At 52.8% G+C, this 19,826-nt stretch overlaps 5 protein-coding genes across 5 annotated transcripts; 3 read left to right on the top strand and 2 right to left on the bottom strand.

The window, feature by feature from the left end:
• Positions 1-197: 197 nt before the first annotated feature.
• On the top strand, positions 198-2,817 carry BU24DRAFT_446132 (uncharacterized protein; the record flags this gene model as incomplete). Its single annotated transcript, XM_033530747.1, has 3 exons — positions 198-249; positions 438-991; positions 1,045-2,817. The coding sequence occupies 3 exons, from the start codon at positions 198-200 to the stop codon at positions 2,815-2,817; spliced, it is 2,379 nt and encodes a 792-aa protein (XP_033389367.1).
• A 648-nt stretch (positions 2,818-3,465) lies between these two features.
• On the bottom strand, positions 3,466-6,129 carry BU24DRAFT_383043 (putative Golgi transport protein Sly1). Its single transcript, XM_033524789.1, has 4 exons — positions 5,561-6,129; positions 5,044-5,504; positions 4,465-4,994; positions 3,466-4,411 (listed from the first exon to the last, which is right to left on the bottom strand). The coding sequence occupies exons 1-4, from the start codon at positions 5,804-5,806 to the stop codon at positions 3,588-3,590; spliced, it is 2,061 nt and encodes a 686-aa protein (XP_033389366.1). The 5' UTR covers positions 5,807-6,129; the 3' UTR covers positions 3,466-3,587.
• A 1,866-nt stretch (positions 6,130-7,995) lies between these two features.
• BU24DRAFT_457043 (uncharacterized protein) lies at positions 7,996-11,571 on the top strand (the record flags this gene model as incomplete). Its single annotated transcript, XM_033531499.1, has 3 exons — positions 7,996-8,715; positions 8,770-8,989; positions 9,050-11,571. The coding sequence occupies 3 exons, from the start codon at positions 7,996-7,998 to the stop codon at positions 11,569-11,571; spliced, it is 3,462 nt and encodes a 1,153-aa protein (XP_033389365.1).
• A 1,348-nt stretch (positions 11,572-12,919) lies between these two features.
• BU24DRAFT_429887 (uncharacterized protein) lies at positions 12,920-15,122 on the top strand (the record flags this gene model as incomplete). Its single annotated transcript, XM_033529774.1, has 2 exons — positions 12,920-13,587; positions 13,649-15,122. The coding sequence occupies 2 exons, from the start codon at positions 12,920-12,922 to the stop codon at positions 15,120-15,122; spliced, it is 2,142 nt and encodes a 713-aa protein (XP_033389364.1).
• A 1,164-nt stretch (positions 15,123-16,286) lies between these two features.
• On the bottom strand, positions 16,287-19,350 carry BU24DRAFT_337682 (uncharacterized protein; the record flags this gene model as incomplete). The annotated part of the gene is made up of 3 exons (XM_033523096.1): positions 16,287-16,691; positions 16,773-17,148; positions 17,243-19,350. The coding sequence occupies 3 exons, from the start codon at positions 19,348-19,350 to the stop codon at positions 16,287-16,289; spliced, it is 2,889 nt and encodes a 962-aa protein (XP_033389363.1).
• Between the last annotated feature and the right edge of the window lie 476 nt (positions 19,351-19,826).

Genomic DNA, 19,826 nt, shown 5'->3' with positions numbered 1-19,826 from the left:
CCGGAACGGCAATGAGCATCTAGAATTCCCCTCTCACTCCTAGTCGACTTCTATCATCGTGCGTTCAAGCATTATTTAGCTAGCTCTACTTTGTATTCATGCATCTTGGACCTCTATACGCCCCATTGGTACTAATTCTTGATATCCAGACAACTTCGAGGTAGTACGGGCCGTTTTCTTCTCATGCAGCTGTCATTATGTCAAATCTCGTCCTTCAACACACGGCCCGCTCCAAACAGCTCGACACAGGTGTGGCGTATTCACGGCAATGCGATGTCTGTCCTAGCGTTCTCGTGTCATTGAACCCACCTTGTGGAACAAGTGCAAGGTGAATCGATGTTAAGAAGACACAAGCTGGCTACATGGAAGTAAACAACGTTATTGCCATCGACGAGCTAATCCACTAGTATCCCAATTCACTGGAACATTGTCCATAGAGTGTTCGACTTCAATGTATCTTGCCCTACAACAATACCCTCGCCTGGACCATTGCGAGTTCATCGAGGTGGACGAGGACGATGTCGATGCCGCAAACCTCCACATCAACGTCATACCCGACGACATAAAGCGCTCCATGCTCGCCGACCGGCATTCCCCATCTTCCTTCGCCCCATCATCATCACAGATAATCGATGCCGACACGCTGCTACAGAACCTCACTCGTCTGGCCCCCAACGTGGCGAAAGACTTCGTCCCCCGATACCAGGCTTACGACGACTTCACATTCCGGCTCATCAACAACACTGACGAAGACAATGACGACGAAGAGGATCCAGAAGTTGAAAACCCCGAGGAGAGCTACATTGCACTGAGCTACTGCTGGAGCGAATCACGCCGGGAGAACAAAGAAGTGCTAACCGGCAATGTTGGCGATCTGCCCTTCGGATGGGTGAGAACTGTCGAGAGGTTTCCACTGCCGACTAGTAAGTCGATGTTTCAGGCGGTTCTCGAGGAGAGGACAGATGACAGGGAAGGGCTTTGGGTTGACCAGGTAAGTTCACTGTGTTGGTACCGATGGAGCATCGTCTAACTGTTCACTGTCAGGTTTGTATCAACCAGGACGATGCAGTTGAGAAGGCTACCGCGGTCGGTGCCGTGGGCGCTGTGTATAGGAACGCACGTACTGTCATCGTTGCACTCGACGATGTTATCATCCCGCAAGACGAAGTATCGTTCCTACGGTCCTATGTGAAGCAATACGCCACATCGAACACGCCGTTATCACAGAACCCGAATCAAGGTCTCCATCCGCCTGCCATGCAACGGTTTCCACTATTTAGATCGTTCTTGGAACGATTGTTACGGTCCAGTTGGTTTGAGCGAGCGTGGTGCGCTTTCGAGATGCAGATGGCGAAGTCGCATGTGTTTCTTGCGCGGTGCATCGCGAATGAAGAGCAGCTGGATGATGGGTGTTGTGCTTTGATACGGTTTACTGGGGATTTCTTCCTTCATATGCTTCTCCTTGCCAGCGAGCTTGACTATGGACACCAGCTCTCTGCCAGACCAGGCCAGGTCGATTATCTGGTTTCGTTCTTTCGAGAATGGTCATCGGGACAACATCGTTCTTCTAATACACCACATAGTCCTCCGACGAATCGACTCCAAAAACCGACAACGTCGTATATCCGCCAAATACAAGATGTTCTTCGTCTCCGAGCAAGTGGGAATCCACAACTACCCGAGTACCTTCGCCGGCTGGACGCAAATCGAGATCGAACAAGCATCGCTCTGAATGTGGCGGGCCTACCTTTGGTGTTGAAACCGCCCAATCCACTCCAGAGGCCCTTCATCGAAGATGAATGTCTTCGATATCTCTTACTCGCCGGCATCGCGGCAGGAGATCCAGGCGCACTTTGCACGATAGGACCACCTCTCCAACTTCATGATGGCTCGATATCATGGCTCTGCCGCCCAGCGTCATCCTCCGCATCCAACCACCACTCTACACAAACACCACCTCCATTCTCGACCAGCAATTCAACCCTAATACAATCCCACGACGGCCGTGCAGAGTACCTCCAACTCGACCTCATCTTCACCACCCTCCCCCAACGGACCCAACCAAACCCCAACTTCCCCTCCTACATCCAACGCGCCCGAGCATTCATATCATTCTGCATCCACCACTCCATCCCCAGCACCAACCCTCTCTGGTCCTCATGGCAACCGCAGCAACAGCAACAGCAAGCCCAACAACACACGACCCCCGCTCCCCACCCCCGCGCCGCCTCCCTCCAAAACATCTTCATCCAAACCCTCGCCTGCTGCTACGACCTGGGACCCACCTTCCTCCTCACCGTCTCCGCCTCCCTTCCCCCATCCTCCCAACCCCCCCTCCCCTACTCAACCCTCTCAACCCTCCTCTCCCCAACCCTCACCCTCACCTCCCCACCCGCCCACGAAACCCTCTCCCCCTTCCTCACCCTCCTCGCCACCCTCATCACAGCTGGCATCCCCTGGTCCCCCACAACCTCCGAACGCACCCACGGCCCCCTCATCATCCACACCCCCTCTTCTTCCTCCCAATTAGGCAAGAAAGCACTCACGTTCGCCCCCTTCGCACACACAAAGTCCCTGCTCATCGCTATCCCCGCCGTGCTGGCTGACGAGTCGTACGCGGGCCTGCCGCGCGGGTGGTGTCTCACTCCGTTTGTTGGTGTGGCAGGAGCGGGTGCGGGTGCGGGCAGGGCTGTGGGGTGGAGGTTGGAGGGGAAGGGGAGGGTTTTTGGGGGAGGGGGGTTTGGTAGGGTTGGGGGTGAGGGGGAAGGAGGAGGGGGGAGGGTACATAGGGTTTATGGGCCTTTGAGGTTCGGATAGTTGAGGAGGAGTTTTTATGGATGGATAGGCTGGCGGGGGGGGGGGGAGAAGGGTTGGTTTGAGGGTGTATTTTTGTTGGGTTGGCTGGGTTTTCTTGTTTAGAATTAGACTTAGATTTTCTGGAATCTCATCATATATTTACTATTTCGTTTAGATAGATTTAGATTTTTATACCTACATATTCTTTTCTTCCACTCATTTAGATGTAAGAAAAAAAAGAGGAAATTACACAGTATGGATGATTATGCTAGGAATAAAAAAAATGACTGAGGTAGTACTTCCAATTTGAGCGTTCTTATAAGAATCTGATAAATCGATCAATTGAAATATCCAAATCTTTATATGAGTTTCTTTTGCATAATCATAGACTTGATTTTTCACACAAGAAAGTAGAAATATTAACAAAAGATATACGCCGTTGAATCAATCCGTTAGAATAATAGTCAAATGGTGAAGGAACGATCCACATCACCAAGAGTAGTAGCACTTGTACTTCGTAGGTTTATTGTTTGTCTCTTGTAAATTCGTTGTTCATGCAGTGAGTGGATCGAAGAATTCGATGTGATGCGCTCCCGAGAGAACGCTTGGGTTATTTGCTAGTTCACTTGATTGAGTAGACAGATGGGACGAATAGTATTGGACCAAATGGCTGGTTATGCAATGTGTCTCCTTGTATTATTTTCTTCTCCGGAGATGTGTGGATATCTGTCTGTCTACGATGACTACACGGCTACTACGTTTACTGCTACATCGAGGTCGATTTTATTTTTCTATTTTGTCTCCTTGCCCAGGGCCGCGAGATCCTTGGTGACAAACTCTGTGGCGCTCATTAATGCAGTGCTACCATACACGACGCGACGCTTCGGGCCCGCCGCGCTCGTGCGCTTCGCCCACTCCTGCAGATTCCCGTACTCGTCCATGGAGCCGCCACCGACAGTGAACAGGATGGCCTCGCTGAAGCCCTGCCGCCGCTGGCCGAAGCTGGCCTCGATGCCGCGGCCGACGGCGCCCTGCTGGTTGCGCGCCTGGCTGGCGGGCGGGATGGTGCCGCGCGCGTTGGCGGAGCGCGGGTCGAAGTAGAGGTAGGATTCCGTCTTGGAGATGGCGGAGGAGGAAGCGTTCTGCGGGTCCATGAGGGACTCTGTGATCTTGGTGAGGGTGAGGTCGGTGTTCTTGGGGACGAGGTTCTTGATGCCGGAGACGAGGCCATCGAAGTTGGCGCCCAGGCCGGCTTCCTTGAAGCGGTCCGTCACGCGCGACGAGAGGCTGCTGAAGCCGCCGAAGAGTTGGCTCGCGGGCTGCGTGGGCTGGTTTGGTGCGGAGGAGATCATCATCATGCGGGTTAGTTGGCGGACCGTCTTCACGTATTGGAGGGAGGAGGTGTCGGCGCCGGCGGCTTCGAGGGATTGCGTGAAGTTTTCCATGTCCGCGCGGGAGATTTCTTGTTCGGTGGCGAGGTACCATTGGATGAAGTAGCGCAGTTTGTCGATGGGTTCGTTGCCCTTCTCCGAGCTCTTGATGGTCTCGAGAACCTGGGCTTTCGTCTGCTTGGTGATATCCTCTTCGAGCTGGAAGAATTCGTGGACTTTGCGGTCTGCACGGCATGTTAGCAGGTATCATTGACAGTTGAGCTGAGACATGACGAACCCTCAATTCCCTTGACTATTTGCTTGAGGATATTCATATGCATGGAAAGTGTGGCTTTGCGCTCCTTCAGCTCCGGCAGTAGAGCCATGGCGCCCTTGAGATGCGCGGCGATGCCACCACCCTGTAGGTCGTCCAAAGAGGTCGCACCAGTCTTCTTGGTCACCTCCGAAGCATCCTCTTCATACTTCTTCAATTCAATATCAATATCCTCCGCCACATCGGGGAAAGGCCGGGTGGCGTTTCGGAGCCAAAAGTAGTCCGAGCTTTGCAGGTCATACTCTTCTTTGCGGGTTCCCTTGGCAGGGTTGTTCTCGTCCACTGGGACAGTGACTTTTATTTTGTTCAGCCGCATGTCCAGGATGTCGGTAATCAGGGATTGATACGTCCATGAGTGGCTAAGCATTGGGAGGAGGTCGACATTTCGATCCACAATGATCAGCACTGGTCGTGAGGAAACGGCGGCGGCTGACTTCTGATCGCTACCAGAGAATAGTCCAGTCTTATTATTGAGGTAATGGTCGCGTAGTTTGCTGGGTATTGTCAGAAGAGACTCTACGTCGATTCGGAAGCACCACCTACCGATCAAGCTTTGCAGCAATCATCTCTGCCGCACCCTCCTTGGGGCAGCGAATTATGGGAATCGTGCCCATGGTCACTGCAACAGAGAACAGTCCCGACACTATGCGGTCCACCATGGCATCCAGCTCCTCATCCGATGTCTGAGCACTATTGAGTTGGTGGTATGCGCCATCTATTCCGAGATTGAACAGATCCGGTTCCGAGACGATGAAGTTGAGGTATTGGTCGAATATGGAAGCTAGATGTGGAGCTGTTTCTGCGGCGGCAGTCGAGGCGGCAAAGTCTTCGAGCAATGGCCGTGGTACTGAAGATAGAAAGTTGAGGTGGGCAGGGGAATAGAGGCCCCGCGAGAGGTCGGAGGTGACGATTTCAAGGTTTGCGGCGGTGGGTTCGATAAGGTATATGACGGGAACATCGGGAATGCTGTGCCTAGTTGTGTTTATATTCAAATGGATCGTGACCTGCCAATTGCTTTTAGTTCTTGAAGACCTGGCGGAGCAGCTCCAGGATGATTTACCCCCCAAGCCCGCAAGTCATTGACTCTGAGGACACTTGATATCACATCCCGACCCAGGTTGTCAAAGACAAGAACCTTCCATATGGGCTCACCGGACTCGGTGAGTATGGGAGTCTGTGTAGAGAGCGCGCTGGAACCATCGTGGTGATCGTTGTGTTCGGAGGAGGATTTGGGGTCGGCGTTGAGGTTGAGGATTCGTTCTATCGAGCGCTTCTGCAGGTCGCGAAGGGTCAAGGCGGTAGCCATGCTGAAGATGACAGGAAATGACCAGGCAATCTATGTGATCGGAGAGAAGTGTGCCGCGGATTCGGGGTACGTTTCGATTGTACGGAGTGGGATGGCGCCCGCCGGTGTGCACAGGCTACCTCATGCGCTGCGCGAGTGGGAGGGGGATGAGACGGGGGAGGAGGGAGGGGGTGATTTCAATTACAGGTCCTTGAAGGTTGGGAAGTAGACGATACAAGAAACGAAATAGTAGTTCTCCGTAGAATTGAGTACCTAGGTAGCTTTCTTACAGATACTCTCTGTCTCTATCTTCTCTACTACTACTCCATACAAGCTGTCGTCAATGTTCACTCGTGTCGTTTTGGGGATTAACGCTAGTACTGATTGAGGTGAAGTGGCTGGAGTGTTGCCAAGACTGACCATCTGGCCAGTGCACGTTCTTAGCGCCGTTTCCCGTTCGCATTTGCTGGCGCTGAACGAATCCTTTCCCTTCCTTTCCCTCCTTCTTCCCTCCTTCTTCCCTCCTTCGCTGCCCTCCTGCCCTCCTCTTTTCCCTTCCCTCTTACACTCTCCTCTTCCCATCCCTCCCTCATCTACTCTTCTTCTTCTTCTTCCTCCTCCTCTTCCTCTCCCTCCATCCTACCTTTCCCATTCTTCTTTCTCTTCCTCCTCCCTCTCAACTTCCTCCTCTTCTCCCTCACTCGCCACCACACTTGCCATCACTATTCTCCCTCTATTCCTACTCGTAATTCCTGTTCTTCTCCCTTCGTATCTACTCGGACGCATCCTCGACTCATCTTTCTCTCCCTTCTCTACCCATATGATCCTTATTAGTGACCTGCTCGCCCACCTAATAAGGGCATCTGCTTCTTGAAACTTGATCTATCTTCGGTTTCCGTTGTGAGGAGATTCTGGCACTCAGGCTGGTAGCAGGCTATTTTCATGAAGGGTTGCGTTGGTTCGCGAGCAAAGAAGAACTAGGGACGGAGAACAGCAGGCAGACAGTAATTCTGTTACTTCTGCTGAGAGTGACGCGCAAACCTCTGTGTTTGGTACTAATTCAGGACCTTTCGACGATCGTCAAGTCAAAGTCAAAGTCAATCAACCCATCAACTCTCAGTCAAGTGGGAGAGTCGTTGTAGCCTGCTCGCTGTTGCGCACTCAAGGGCTACATCTCCCATTTCCCCCATTCCATTCTCTTTGAGAGAAGACAAATATTAAAGAGCGACTTTTCGTTGAAAACAGACAAGACAGCAGGCAGAGGAGCCTGCCCCCTTGTCTCAGCGTTTGAGCCGCTGATTGTACAGTGCAAAATTAAGGTGCGCAACCACTTTTCAGTGACGCATCGGCATCAGGATCAACACCAAAGCAAGTACCGCACCAGGCATCAGCAGCACCAGCGGGAGCAGCGAGTGCTGGCTGTGGCAATAATCGCGCAAGGTAGCCTGCCTAATAATTCCGGGTACGCGAGTCTGTGGACAAGACAGCGGAACGGGGCTTTTCGGTGGGTATCCTGCGGGTGTCGCAAACGCATACAGGCACCTCATCTTGCCTGCACGGGTGAGCGTAATCGCTGCCAGCCGGGTGCAAATCTTCGCAGTACTACGCACACTGTGCCGCACAGCTTAGGAGAACAGTACTGAGCAGAGCAGAGCTGAGCAGAACAGATCAGAACACACCAAATAAGGGAACAGACAGTCCGACAGCAAAACGGTCAGTCAGATTCGATCGATCAATCAGTCATTCAGTCAGTCAATCTGCAGCAAACCCAGGATCTTTTTCTTTACCTCACCATACTGGCTTTTTACGGCTGCATCTGGAGGTATTTCGGGCCTATCTACGCCCCTTCACCATTGTCCTCCCGTCACCAGAAGAAGTGTACACGTATCCGTCACATTTACACTCCCCAAACTATTTGTGACGCGGACTTGTACCCCAACGCCCGCCTGGGTTGACGAATAGCGTATAGCGTATAACCGTATAGCGGCGCGGCCTGTGTCTATTGTCTTGCCTTGCCTTTGTCTCGCTGCAAGATCCAGATCCCCTGATTGGTCGGATCAAACCCAAACTGTGGGTCCATCCTCATCAACATACCAAACCCCCCCACACCCCCGCTCATCAGCCAATCAGACGCCTTCTCTGGGGCAAATTGTCTGCCAAGCAAGTCGGGGATCATCGTTTGTCCTCGCAGCCACATACATACATCCATCATGGGTCCTAGTCACGTGCCGACTGATCACCATCATCACCATCCTCACTCTCACCAAGTTCAACAACATGGTGGTGGTGGTGTTCAATCTATATACAATGATCCAGCGTATGAGCAACTCTTCTCTCGTGGCGATCAATTCATCGGCGCACCCTCGTGGGATCAGTTCAACCAAAGCCATGCTGCCCTTCTACCACAGACATCGTCTGCCCAATCCTGGCACCACGGTTCCCCAGTCCCTCAACAATCATATCCCGCCCTGAACCAGCCATACGGCGGTGCAAGCCAGACATACCAGAACACAACGCCATATACATACGGTCAATTCGGAAACAACACCAACCAGAATCAGAACCAAGGTCACCCTCCAAACCATACACAGACCCATGGCTCCGTTAACACCTATACACATCCACCATCCACCGTGGACCCTTCCCTTGGACTTGATCCCGTTTCTCTACGACAGCAACAGCGCTCTCCCTACCAGATTATAAGGAACTCCACTCCACAAGGTCAACCTGCAGTGACTCCTCAGATCCTGCAACAGACACAGCAACAGCAACAACAACAGCAACAACAACAGCAACAACAGGCACAATCTCAACCCCAACCACAATCTCAGCCTCAGCAGCAGCAGCAACAGAAACAACACCTCCAACCTCAACAACAACCAAATGTCGCCTCTCAGCCGCCTGCACGGACAACCGCCTCTCCTTTCCAAGTAAGTCACTCGCCCCTCTTGAATCAAGTTAAAAACCAAACTAATCATTCAAAGATACCCAAGTCAACGACTGAGATATTCGCCCAACGTGCAATGCCGACTTCTTTAGCTGTATTACCCCCTGCTAACCCAAACTTTGAAATACCAAAGGGTAAGGTGACGGGTGGTTACTATGTTATTGATCAAGCTGCCCTGGAAAGAGGCACTAAATCTAAATCCTTGCATAAATTCGTGAATATTGGTACCGAGCCCATTCATCTTGCTAGCAATAGAAGTAAGCCCACCGTGCCGCAACATAAGAATTTATTATTTACAGTGTCTGACCCGTTTGTAGCCGCTTTACCAGTGTATAACGCTCGCCAATCCATCAAGGATTTGAAGAAGGCGGGGCTGGCAAACAAGAAGATCTTAGATAAACTGGCGAAGAGACCTTCATCTTCAAAATTAAAATCTAGGATCCTCTTGTCAGGGAGGTCTGCCGCTGGTAGCCCCTCAGCCTTAAGGAGGGAAGAGGAGGAGGCAAGTGACAGTGAAAGTTACACCGAGTCGTCTGATGATAGCGATTACACATCGGATGAAGAGGATGAGCCTTCGCCACTGCCCTCTTCCCGTCCGGACGAGCCGCATGAGGCTGTTCGGTACGATGTGATCAAGGCATCGTGGCATCCCCGCCGGCCGCCCCCCGACACCGATAAGATCAAGGCAAGTCTACGGGATCTCTGGGAAGTACTCAATACAATACAGAAGCGATGGAGGACAGATAGCAAGGCCGTCACAGAAGCGGAAGAGCAGAAAAAAGTCGGCGACCTTCCCGTTCTCAAAAGCCGCGTGGCAAGTCAGAGAGATCTTTTGCAGACGGCCTTCAAGGCTTCGTTGGAGTTTTCGCACCCCGATGTTCTTTACCATCTTGGCCAGGTTCGACCTTTTGCGTACTTGTGCTACCAGTTTCTTGCGAATCGTTTCAAGGCACAGGATTTCGATGGGGGATTGTCGTCTGTCATCTACCAAATGCTGGCTCGCACCGCCGGCATGCTGACAAACGAACTGCTTGAAGACACCAAGTTGATCAAAGCCCTTAACTCCATGAAGAAGAATGTCAATGATGCAAATAAGGCACTGATCCAAAAAGTCATCGAGGGCGCGGCGGCCAATTCGAAGAAGCAGAAGGTGAGCCCGCCACCTGCTTCAGAGGCTGCCGATGCGAAGACTGCAAAGAAACCTCTCACCGCTGCGCCCGCTCGGCCGGGCGTAGACGCCAATGCAATCAAAAAGGCAAAGACATCAGATGTTGCAGCAAATGGCCTCAAGAAGACAGCCGTCCCTACATCGGCGTTAAAATCCGGTTCTGCGGCTACCAGCACGACTTTGAAGCGGCCTGCAGATAAAGCTGCTGCGGTTCCCGTGAAAGTGAAAGCAAATCCTGTCACCAACAAGACATCATCTACTTTCTTTTCGAGCCTTAACGCCACCAGCAAAAAACCTACTACAACACCTACCACAGGTCAAGCCAAACCGAACGCTGCACCAAAGCCTGCAGCACAGCCCGTGAAAGACAAGAAGCCCGCGCCTGCCGCCTCCAAGCCCGCGTTCTCTTTCGCGGAGACGATGGCCCAACTGCTCAAGCCCAAGGAGGAAACAACAACCCCCTCCAAACCCGAAAAACAACTTCCACCAGAGACCCCAGAGGAGAAGGCGAAGCGATTACGTAAAGAATCTCGCCGGCACCTACGAGTGACATTCCGACCGGACGCGAGCCTCGTGAACATTCGATATTTCCACCACGATCCAGAGGAGGAGCAGGGCCACGACGAAAACTTTGTGCGCGACGCCGGCGACATTGGTGGCGAAGGCCGCATGTTCAAGCAACATAGGGATATGGCGGAAGACGACGATGACGATGACGAGCCCGAGTTGGATTACCGTTCATGGGATGAGCCCACCACTGTCGATTTCAGCGTCGTTCCTTCTGACGAACGAGAGCGTAATTTCGCTCCCTATGGAGGTGGTACCAGACAGCCTCTGTCGCCTGAGAAGGAGGCCAACCAACGTAGAGAGCAAGTCACTCTCATGGAATTCTACAGTCGTCCGGACGACATTCCACCCACACCTAGAGAACCCTCTGATGATGCGCAAACTCAGAGTTCAACGACCATCCGGGAATTTGGTGCTCCCCCTCAGAACATACTTGACCGCGCACCTGCCCCAATGCCTGCCCTGCCCGATATAAGCAATCTCGAGAGTATCGTACGTCAATTGTCTGGCGGCCCACCTCCGCAGAGTCTCGCCCAGAATGCATATGTGCCACCACTTCAGCCAGTCCTTCCTGTCGCCCCTACACAGGCCCCAGCACCGGCTCCGGCCTCGGCACCGGCACCTCCAATTGATATCGGTGCCATCCTCAGCTCATTACAGGCTCAGCAGCCGCTTCCAGTCTCTGTCCCGCCAGCGCTTGCCCAAATTCCGGCGCCCCCGATGCCTCCTGTTCCCGGGTTTGATCTGGCAAGTATCATGTCTGCCATTCAAGGATCAGCAGGCGGAGGCTCTTTTCCACCTCTTCCGGCGGGCATACCGCAATTTGCCCAACTGTTCCAGCAGCAGCAGCCGCAGCAACCACCAGCTGGCACGGATTACCAACAACAGCCGCAACAGAACCACGCAAATGGGGGCGTGAAACGGCAACGCGATGATGGACATAATAGCTACAATAACGACCGGGGCTATGGCTCTTTCAAGAAGCAGAAGGGCGGCAAATACGGCGGTGACCGCCCAGCCTACAAAGTCATACCGTGTCGATTCTACAAGCAGGGAAACTGCACTAAAGGAGAGGATTGCACCTTTATCCACGATCGAAACTGAAGCGAACGATCTGAAAATAGTTCGTGTAGCTTCACAAAAGCGACCCGCCGTACACTGTCGGCTTGAAGCGACGCTTTGTACAAATACCACATTTCTTTACGAGGAGTTCATGATGCATTGTCGGCGCATTTCTACAATCAGCATTTGTTTTTTTAAGAGAGAAGTACTGCATCAAATGGATACCTTGCATTACCTTATAAGGAACAGCATCTGAACGGCGCAGGGATTGAAAGGGAAAGCCCACTAGTGATATATATGATACCCTCTCTTTGGAGAGCTTTTTACAAATCTATCATCGGGCTGGAGGAAAGACTCAATATAGTATTGACGGGAATTGTACATAGTAATATTTCATTTCCATGACCATTGCACAACCACTCCTATGCATTGATTTGACCATCTGCCTATGTGACATGAATTTCTTACTGAACTAAATAGGAGGCCATCATCCCTTTGTCGGCAACCCTTTGTTATGTTCTTATTGTACCATCATTAATCTTTGACTTTTCTTCCAGGATAGATTGCCCTCGTTTTCCCAACCACGGTATAATAGATAGTTACAGTTTCAATATTTGTCAGCCTCTGTACTAAATGGGCGTGAAGATGTATGTACCCAGTCACGTGCTTACTTTCCATAATGTAAACATTACGCCCAGTACGAGCGGTACTCTGGTCTGGCTTGCACGGAGATGTAGATGTCGATCAAATGATCTTCAAAGGCCGGATCCCTGTCTAGGTGTTTACGGGTAGTTGCTGCGCCGTAGGAGGTTTGACGAAGATCTAGTTACGTGGGTACCGAATATATGCTGAGACTGTTTGGGGTATATCCTCCATACCGCAATTGTATTTCAGAGTCGATCGCATACAGCACACGCCTTAATATTCATAATGATGTACATTAAGCGTCTGTGTTATTAATTGACATAGTGAGTTGTAATTGTATGGACCGATACACTCGGCTGGCATGTCTGGATGGGATGGATGGATACTCGTAGCAAAAGCTCTGATCATATCGTGGCGAGCGGCCGCGCGGGAAGGGCCAGCCAAGCTTCGACTCAACCGTCATTTTTCTCAGGCATCGAACATCATCTAAGATCCCCATCATACCACATCCCAACCTCCACATTCGCGGCCATCTCCTCCTCTCCGCCACGGTTGCTATAATCACATCCTCCGCATCCGCTCTCGTATCCGCCCTTTCGCTAGCCCTCCCTCGCTGCGTCTGCCTCCCCGCCTGAGCCATCGCCCTACCCACCCTTCTCTCTCCGGCCAAGCGATACCTACGTCCTCGCTCCCTCGCTCTCCTCCGGTCTCCCCGCCCTATCTGCAACTTCTCGTATTATCCAACATGGCCGCCCCAAGGAAAAACAGGAACATCGTACGACGACGAAGGCTGGACGACGAAAGCGACGACAGGTCGGTGGCGACTGAGGTGGCCGACGATTCGCAAAGCGACATCTCCGTTCCCAGCGACATCGATGAGGACGCCGACGCCGACAACAGCGACCTGAGCGATGCCGACACGTCTCCATCACTGACTACCGGAAAGACGAAACCAAAGACCAACGGAGCCGCTCGAGGGGCGAGCACTCGCACAGAGCCCTCGGCCCGCCGAGCTCCATCGCCGCCCATTGCTCATTCCGATGCCACCTTTACCGCCGTCAAGGATACCGAGATAATGATGAATGGTCTCAAACTGGCAGACAAGGCCTCAAGTGATGAAGTGGTGGACTTTGAGGCGGCGTCTCCGCCCGCTGGGGAGCGCCCTGCCTCAGCTGGAGTTGCTTCCAACCGGCCAGAAACATTCGCCGATCGCAAACGACGGGAACACGAGGAATACAAGAAGAAAAGGGATTCCGATCCCGCATTCATACCAAACCGAGGTGCTTTCTTCATGCATGACCAGCGGACTTCACATGGACAGAATGGATTCAGACAGTATGGGCCTCGAGGGGGTGCTCGTGGGATAAGGGGAGGAGCAGGTGGTCACATCGGAGGCCCATACTCGCCGGCGAAGTACGTATTGATTGATGCTTGTCATGTGCACATTCCGAACGTATGCTTACAATATGAACAGTCAAAGGGTGCAGACCTCGGAAGCTACAGAATCGCCGTGGAAGCATGACCTCCACGAAACGATCAATGACCCGACTTCTCATTCTCAGCAAAACCAAACAGCCCGCTCGAACGTCCCGAATGATTCCGCACCGAACGCTCCTTCATCCTTCACGAAACCATCGACGGCACCTACCCCTAAACCTCCGCAAGTACGCAACTTCTCCACCACCGTTCATACTCACAACGCACTGGTGCGTGTGTTCCTTCCTGGAATGAAAGCACCCATCCAGTTCCAGAATGTACCGATCAAGCAACATACACGCCTCCCAAACCACCGACCCCCACTTCGCCGCGACAAACCCGTACGCATCTCCCTCCCGCCCGCGGCTCCCAGATATATCTTCCCGACGGTCGATCGATCGTTCATCTTCATCCCACGTGCACTGAGACCCAATCAACAAGGCTTTGGACGGGGACGAGGCCGGGGATTCGGTTCTTTTGGTGGAGGATTCTCGAGCAGGCGGACAAGCGCGTATGGAGGCAGCGTGTACTCTCCAAGCGTTGCAATGAGCAGGAGATCATCCATGGCACGGGAAATGGGGAGAGACTCACTCGTCTCTCCCGCAGGGTCCATCATGTCTCGATCAGGTGGCTTCGTCGATCCATCACGCCCAGTGGTCCGTCTGCCCCCTGGTGGACCTAAGCATCCTGGACCTCCCGTCATTTCACCGCACATGGGCACTCCGAACAACATGGCGACCCAGCCGTATCCTCTTCCACAGAAACCTGCCTTCCGCGAAAACTGGGGCCAAGGTGCTCTTCCCATGCATCAGCCTCGGCCTCAGAAGACTGTATCTGTTGCTGGAATCGAATCGCCGGTCTCTATGAACTTCAACCCTCCCCAGCAACAAGAGCAACAGCCTTTCCATCAGCAAGTCCCTGCCCACGTCAACGGAAACGCCCCCGCCGAGCAGCAAACATATTACCCCCATGCTCGCCAGCTTTCCTACCCCAGCCAGGCATCGACTGGAACTCCTCTATCGAACATTCCGGAGAGGGCCATACATGCTCCAGCTTTCCAGCCATTCCAACAAGCTGGCTACCAGCCGCAAGGTTACGCTGTGCAACCAAACTACTACTACCCTCAGGCCGCTTCTCAACAGTTTGTACCACCTGGTGGCATGGTCCCTATGTTCGTACCCAACCCTCAACAGGGTTATGCCATGCCTATGGCAGCAGGTCCGCCGGCCCCTGCCGCCAACGCGCCTCCTACTGGACCTTCTATGGTTCCCTACGAGTCCAACGGCATGACCTACTACATCGACCCTTCACAGATGTATAACACTGCGCCTCCTCCTATGGAGGGTTACCCTCAACCCAGCTATGCTGTGCCTGGCATGGGTGGGATGATGACTCCTAGTCCAGAAGGGGCACAATACTATTACCCACAACAAATGCAGCCTACAGGGGCAGTCTACTATCCTCCCCAGTAGGCTTGAAGGACTTCGTTTACTCCTGATTCACCTTCGTCTTCCCGGTTTGTATCTTTTTCCACGAGTCCGTTTTTCGGACGTGTTCTTCTTCTACGAGTGGCTCCTTTGAAGTTTCTTTCTCAAAATGCGGAGTTTTTGGAGCGAGCGGGACCGGCATGATTCATTCACTGCGTCGCAGACGATCGCCATTCAATAAAACATTTAATCCAAGAGTCGGTACCGGTACCCTACATCAGTTCTTTCATCATGTCTTCCAGGCTCATTTTCATTTTCCCACGGTCTCCTTTCGGGCCGCATCTTTTACGTACGATTGCGAGTGCATAGCGTCGGACGCTACTTCACCTCACTGGCACCCACCACCATTACCTGTTTCTAATGAAAACCCCTCTTGTTTTGGCTATTCTGATTCCCCTCCATTGTGTGTTATAGGTCTTGTGTGTTGCGTTCAGTGTGGCTTGGTATGGAATTCTCTGCTTCTTCAATTGATTGTATCACGAAGACCCCACTCTTCCCAAAACTCATGAACTACTGCGGCATCGGGTTTGGGCAGGGCAGGGTAGGACAGGATAGGGAAGGAAGGCGTGCATGGTTTGAACGTTGTGGAGACGGCGGACTGTAAGGCTACTCGACACATTCCCGTAGTTTTAAAAAGAAGTCAGCCTTGGTCTGCGGGCCAGGGTAGTTGTGATGGATGAACTACATCTTTTGACATGCTGCGTGATTCATACCATATCTCGTTCACTGTTGCTATCGTCATTCACATCACGGATGTCACAGAATGAATTTCAATGAGGTCACTCTCGGTCTGCCGAACGCAATCTGATAACACGAGAGAAACAACAATTTATTTCGCAAAACTATATGGAAAAGCTAGCTAAGATCATTATCATTATTCATAAAACCACAAAAACAGCACATCCATCGTAAGATGTAGACTTTCCGGGACAGAAAATCCACGACGTATTCAATTTGAACCAAGCTTTCACAAGCAGGAGAAGGAGAGTTTGAAGAGGAAAAAGGAAAGAAGAAAGAGAAGGAGAACAGTAAGGGAAAGGAATGAGTGTCGGGCAGTCTTTCCAGACCAAACGTAGATTGCAAACGGATAACGACGAAAGAAGGAACGAACGAAAGGTTGAACAAGGCACTTTACCCAAGGCATGCCCCTCAGACCTCACTCGAGCAGCAAGAATCGTCATCGACGTCCCGTCCGGCGGCCGAGCGCGCCTCAGGTGCGATGCCCCTAGCCGCCTTCAGCGCCTCGAGCGGCACCGCATCGACAGCCCACACCATAACCCTCCCGTACCGCTCGAAGCACTCGTCCGCGTACATCTGCAGCACCCACCTGTCCTCTGCGCTGACGTGCCGCCACCTCCTGATGTCGCCCTTGCCCGCGCTGTCGTTGACCGACTCGCAGACCCGGTCCGACGTGAAGATGTGCGAGACGGGCTCCGCGAGCAGCAATTGGAACGTCGCGTGCGGGTTGGGGAGCACGCGGAAGGGGGGCGGGGCGGCGATGGGGCCGCCGAAGGGGGGCAGCGCGAGGGGCGTGTAGGTTAGCGTTTCGCGGTCCTTGGTGAATTCCTTCATGTCCATGAAGGTGCGCAGGGGTGCTGGGACGACGGCGGGTTCGGCGGTGGTGGTGGAGGCGACTGCGGTGGTGTTGTCGGAGGAGGTGGGGGTGTCGGCGCCGGGGAAGGACTGTGTCAGGCGGTGTTTGTCGTCTGCGAAGATCTCCTTCATGCGGTCGACGAGTTGTTGGGGCCGCATGGCGTCGAAGCTCTTCTTGAAGGCTTCGAAGTGCTTCGTCTCGTCGTCGAGGAGGCTGTCGAATTCTTCCTTGGGGTCCGTGAGGGCAGGCCGGGCGAGGTTGAGGGTCGTATATGGGTTTTTCACGCCGACGCCGCCGAAGGCGAAGGGGAGGTAGATTAGGGGTTCGATGGGGAGTGGGTCGTTGGGGGATTTGGGGAGGTGCTTTTGGAGGAGTTGTGTGACGTATGTGTTGAGGTTGCTGGAATCGAAAATGATTCTGTTCAAGGGGGAGTCACTGTTAGCTGGAGTTTCTTCTGATATTGGGTTTTTGAAGCTGAGGGGATGGGAACTTGGGGGGGAGGAAAACATACTCATGAATGCGGTTGTACGATTTCGTGACAAGATCCACGTGCTCACGGCCGAATATGTTGGCTAGAGGCCCAAAGAGGTGCTTTGCGTAGGTTCCTACTGTAAGGTTCCAAGTGCGGACCCAGTCGATCACGGTGGTGCAGGTCGACAGCTGCTTCTTGACGCGGCGGGCGTAGGCGTCGGTTTTCTCGTCATCAAGTCCATACGAAACCTTGCCATCCACTACCTTGAAGACAACATGTCCGAGGGTGGACTTCGCCATCGTTCCATACTCGCAGTTAAGACCAAAAGCATCGGTAAAGGTCTTGAAGATTTCTGCAACAGTGTCACAATGCTCCTTCTTCCCAACGAAGTAACATTGGTCCCTGAGACGATAGAGGAAGTTATTTGTCTTCTTTCTGACGGCGAAATCGAGGACGAAGAGGATCAGCTCAGTGAAGAATTGCTCCCAACCGTGAGCAATGGGGACGCCGCAAGTCCGCGTTACGACTTTATCGGAGCTACCCCTCACGATGGGACCCATGTTCAATGGAGCACGCAGGAATCGTTTGAAAACCTCGAGCCATTGCTCGGGCATGCCAATGTACTTGAGAACGGTCAAGATGGTGTCGTGAGGGAGTGACGAGGCAAAAGATGTGAAGTTGGCAGTGAAGCCATGGACTTCGCCATCGAAGCGCTCACGGAGTTTACTCTCTACGGCAAGGTTTTTGATGAGCTCTGCCTGGGTCGCGTTCACATCTTTAGACTTATATGCGGATGCGAAGTCGGTTGGGAGGCGGGAAAGGAAGAATTCACGCATGTATATCTGCGAGCGTTCGCCGCTGACAGTCCAACGGTAGACGGGACCGCCGCGCCTTCCCTTCTTTGCAACCCTTCTTCGAGGAGCGGGTGGATAGATTATGGGGAATGGTTCACCAGGGGGCGGAGGGGGAGGTGGCATTACGTGTCCGGGAAGCACATGTGGCATCGGTGGGGGCATTGGTGGAGGCATCGGCGGAGGGAAAGGAGGCGGACCATGGCAAACGGTACAGACGGAAGCTCTCGGCAAAGGCTGCCTCATAGGACGACCGATTGGGAAGGGGTGCAGATAGTAGTCCTTTCTATCGTACTCTGCCGGGCTGGTAGCTGCGGTATTTGGCCATACATTGGGATGTTCGACCAGGTCTTCGAGGTAGGTCCTGAGTTTGGCGGAGAATCCAATGGCGAGAGTGTGGTGAAACAAAGTATCTGTAAGATCCTCTTCCACCGTGATGCAGTACTTGCCATCTTCGTTCTGACGTGCAACAACCGGCAGGCCGTTTTCCTTTCGCCAGTTCCAATGGCGGATGGTCTTCATGTTCAGCGTGCTCTTGATTTCACGAATAGCCGCCGGCGATTGCAGGTATCCCTCCAACGTCTTTCTCTTGTCGTCGCTGAGCAGCCCGTTGGATAGGAGGTCACGAATGCACCATTCAAGCTCCTCGTCGGCCAATTCTATGCTGCCATCCATGACATCAGTAGCATAAAACTTGATGTCGTCCCGAAGCCGGTCCAAGGCCACCTGTGAGTTATCGTCACCGAAAGCCTCATCCAGGTACTTCTCAATACCCTCTGTATTGACGGGCTTGGAAGCGAACGCGTTTTTCTCAAAAGTCTCAAATACGTTCTCTAATTCACCTTCAACGAGTTCGAATCCGTCTTCGAGCTCCATTTGCTCAAGCGTAGGGGCGAGATCGGCCGCGGCTTCCTTCTTGTTCAGAAACTCCTTCAGGAGCCCTACTTGGAAGACCGCTACCTCCAATCGATTTCCGTGCATGTTCAGCTTCTCGAGCAATTGCTTCTCGAATCGGCCAAGTTTTGCATCCGAAATCGAACTGTCATTCTTCGCCTGCTCGAGATATCGAGATATCGCCTGGAAGTCGTCCTCATCTTCGAGATAAGGATCGAGCCTCTTCATCTCCTCGAGGAGTGCGGTAACTTTCTTCAGTGCATCGTCGCCAGCCTGAATTATGCTCTGGTTGGCATTATAGCGATTTGTGAAGTCGTCTCTCGCATTATACAACTCTGTGATTTTGAGATCCGCTGCCTCCTTCAAAAAAGGGGACACGGATGGAGTACGGGCCGAAGCCATATGAAAAGAATGAGCCAGGAAAGCTTTTGGAGTCTGACGCCGGGGAAGCAGGACAGACGGCTAAGTTTTTATGTCAGTCCAGAGGGACCAAAAGCAATAGCAACCCTTCACGAAGGGCGGGCTTCTGCCTGCCTTGGAAGAACATGGGGAGCAGAATGGTCGTACTACCAGGACATGGGGGCCGAGACAAAAAGGTGATTGGAATATAGAAGGACATATTGATTGGAGTGTGCATGCGACTTGCATGAGGGCGCAGTTCACTCGGTTTGACGTTATCAGACGGATGGCTCCAGGCAGAACGATGCAACCAATCAGACACACTACAGGGCGCCTGGCGCATCTCTCACCCCGCCCGAGCTTCACCGGTTTTGTCGCATTCCTTTCAGCCTTTGGCTTCAGCTTCGGCAGAAGAGGATGTTGAGAGAGTTTGTTCGTCCTCTTGGGCAGCCTGGTCCATACGCTGCTGCACGGTTGCC

This window comes from Aaosphaeria arxii, assembly GCF_010015735.1.
Source record: "Aaosphaeria arxii CBS 175.79 unplaced genomic scaffold BU24scaffold_1, whole genome shotgun sequence".
Classification (NCBI taxonomy): Eukaryota; Fungi; Ascomycota; class Dothideomycetes; order Pleosporales; genus Aaosphaeria; species Aaosphaeria arxii.
This window is presented reverse-complemented; position numbering and strand designations above follow the sequence as displayed.

What these genes read in the sequence shown, in the direction of transcription:
- BU24DRAFT_383043 (XM_033524789.1), bottom strand. Translation starts at nt 5,806, where the DNA reads ATGGCTACCGCCTTGACCCTTCGCGACCTGCAGAAGCGCTCGATAGAA. An exon ending in ATTGCTGCAAAGCTTGATCG is followed by an intron (nt 4,995 to 5,043) that starts GTAGGTGGTGCT and finishes GACAATACCCAG; the next exon opens with CAAACTACGCGACCATTACC. An exon ending in AATAGTCAAGGGAATTGAGG is followed by an intron (nt 4,412 to 4,464) that starts GTTCGTCATGTC and finishes CATGCCGTGCAG; the next exon opens with ACCGCAAAGTCCACGAATTC.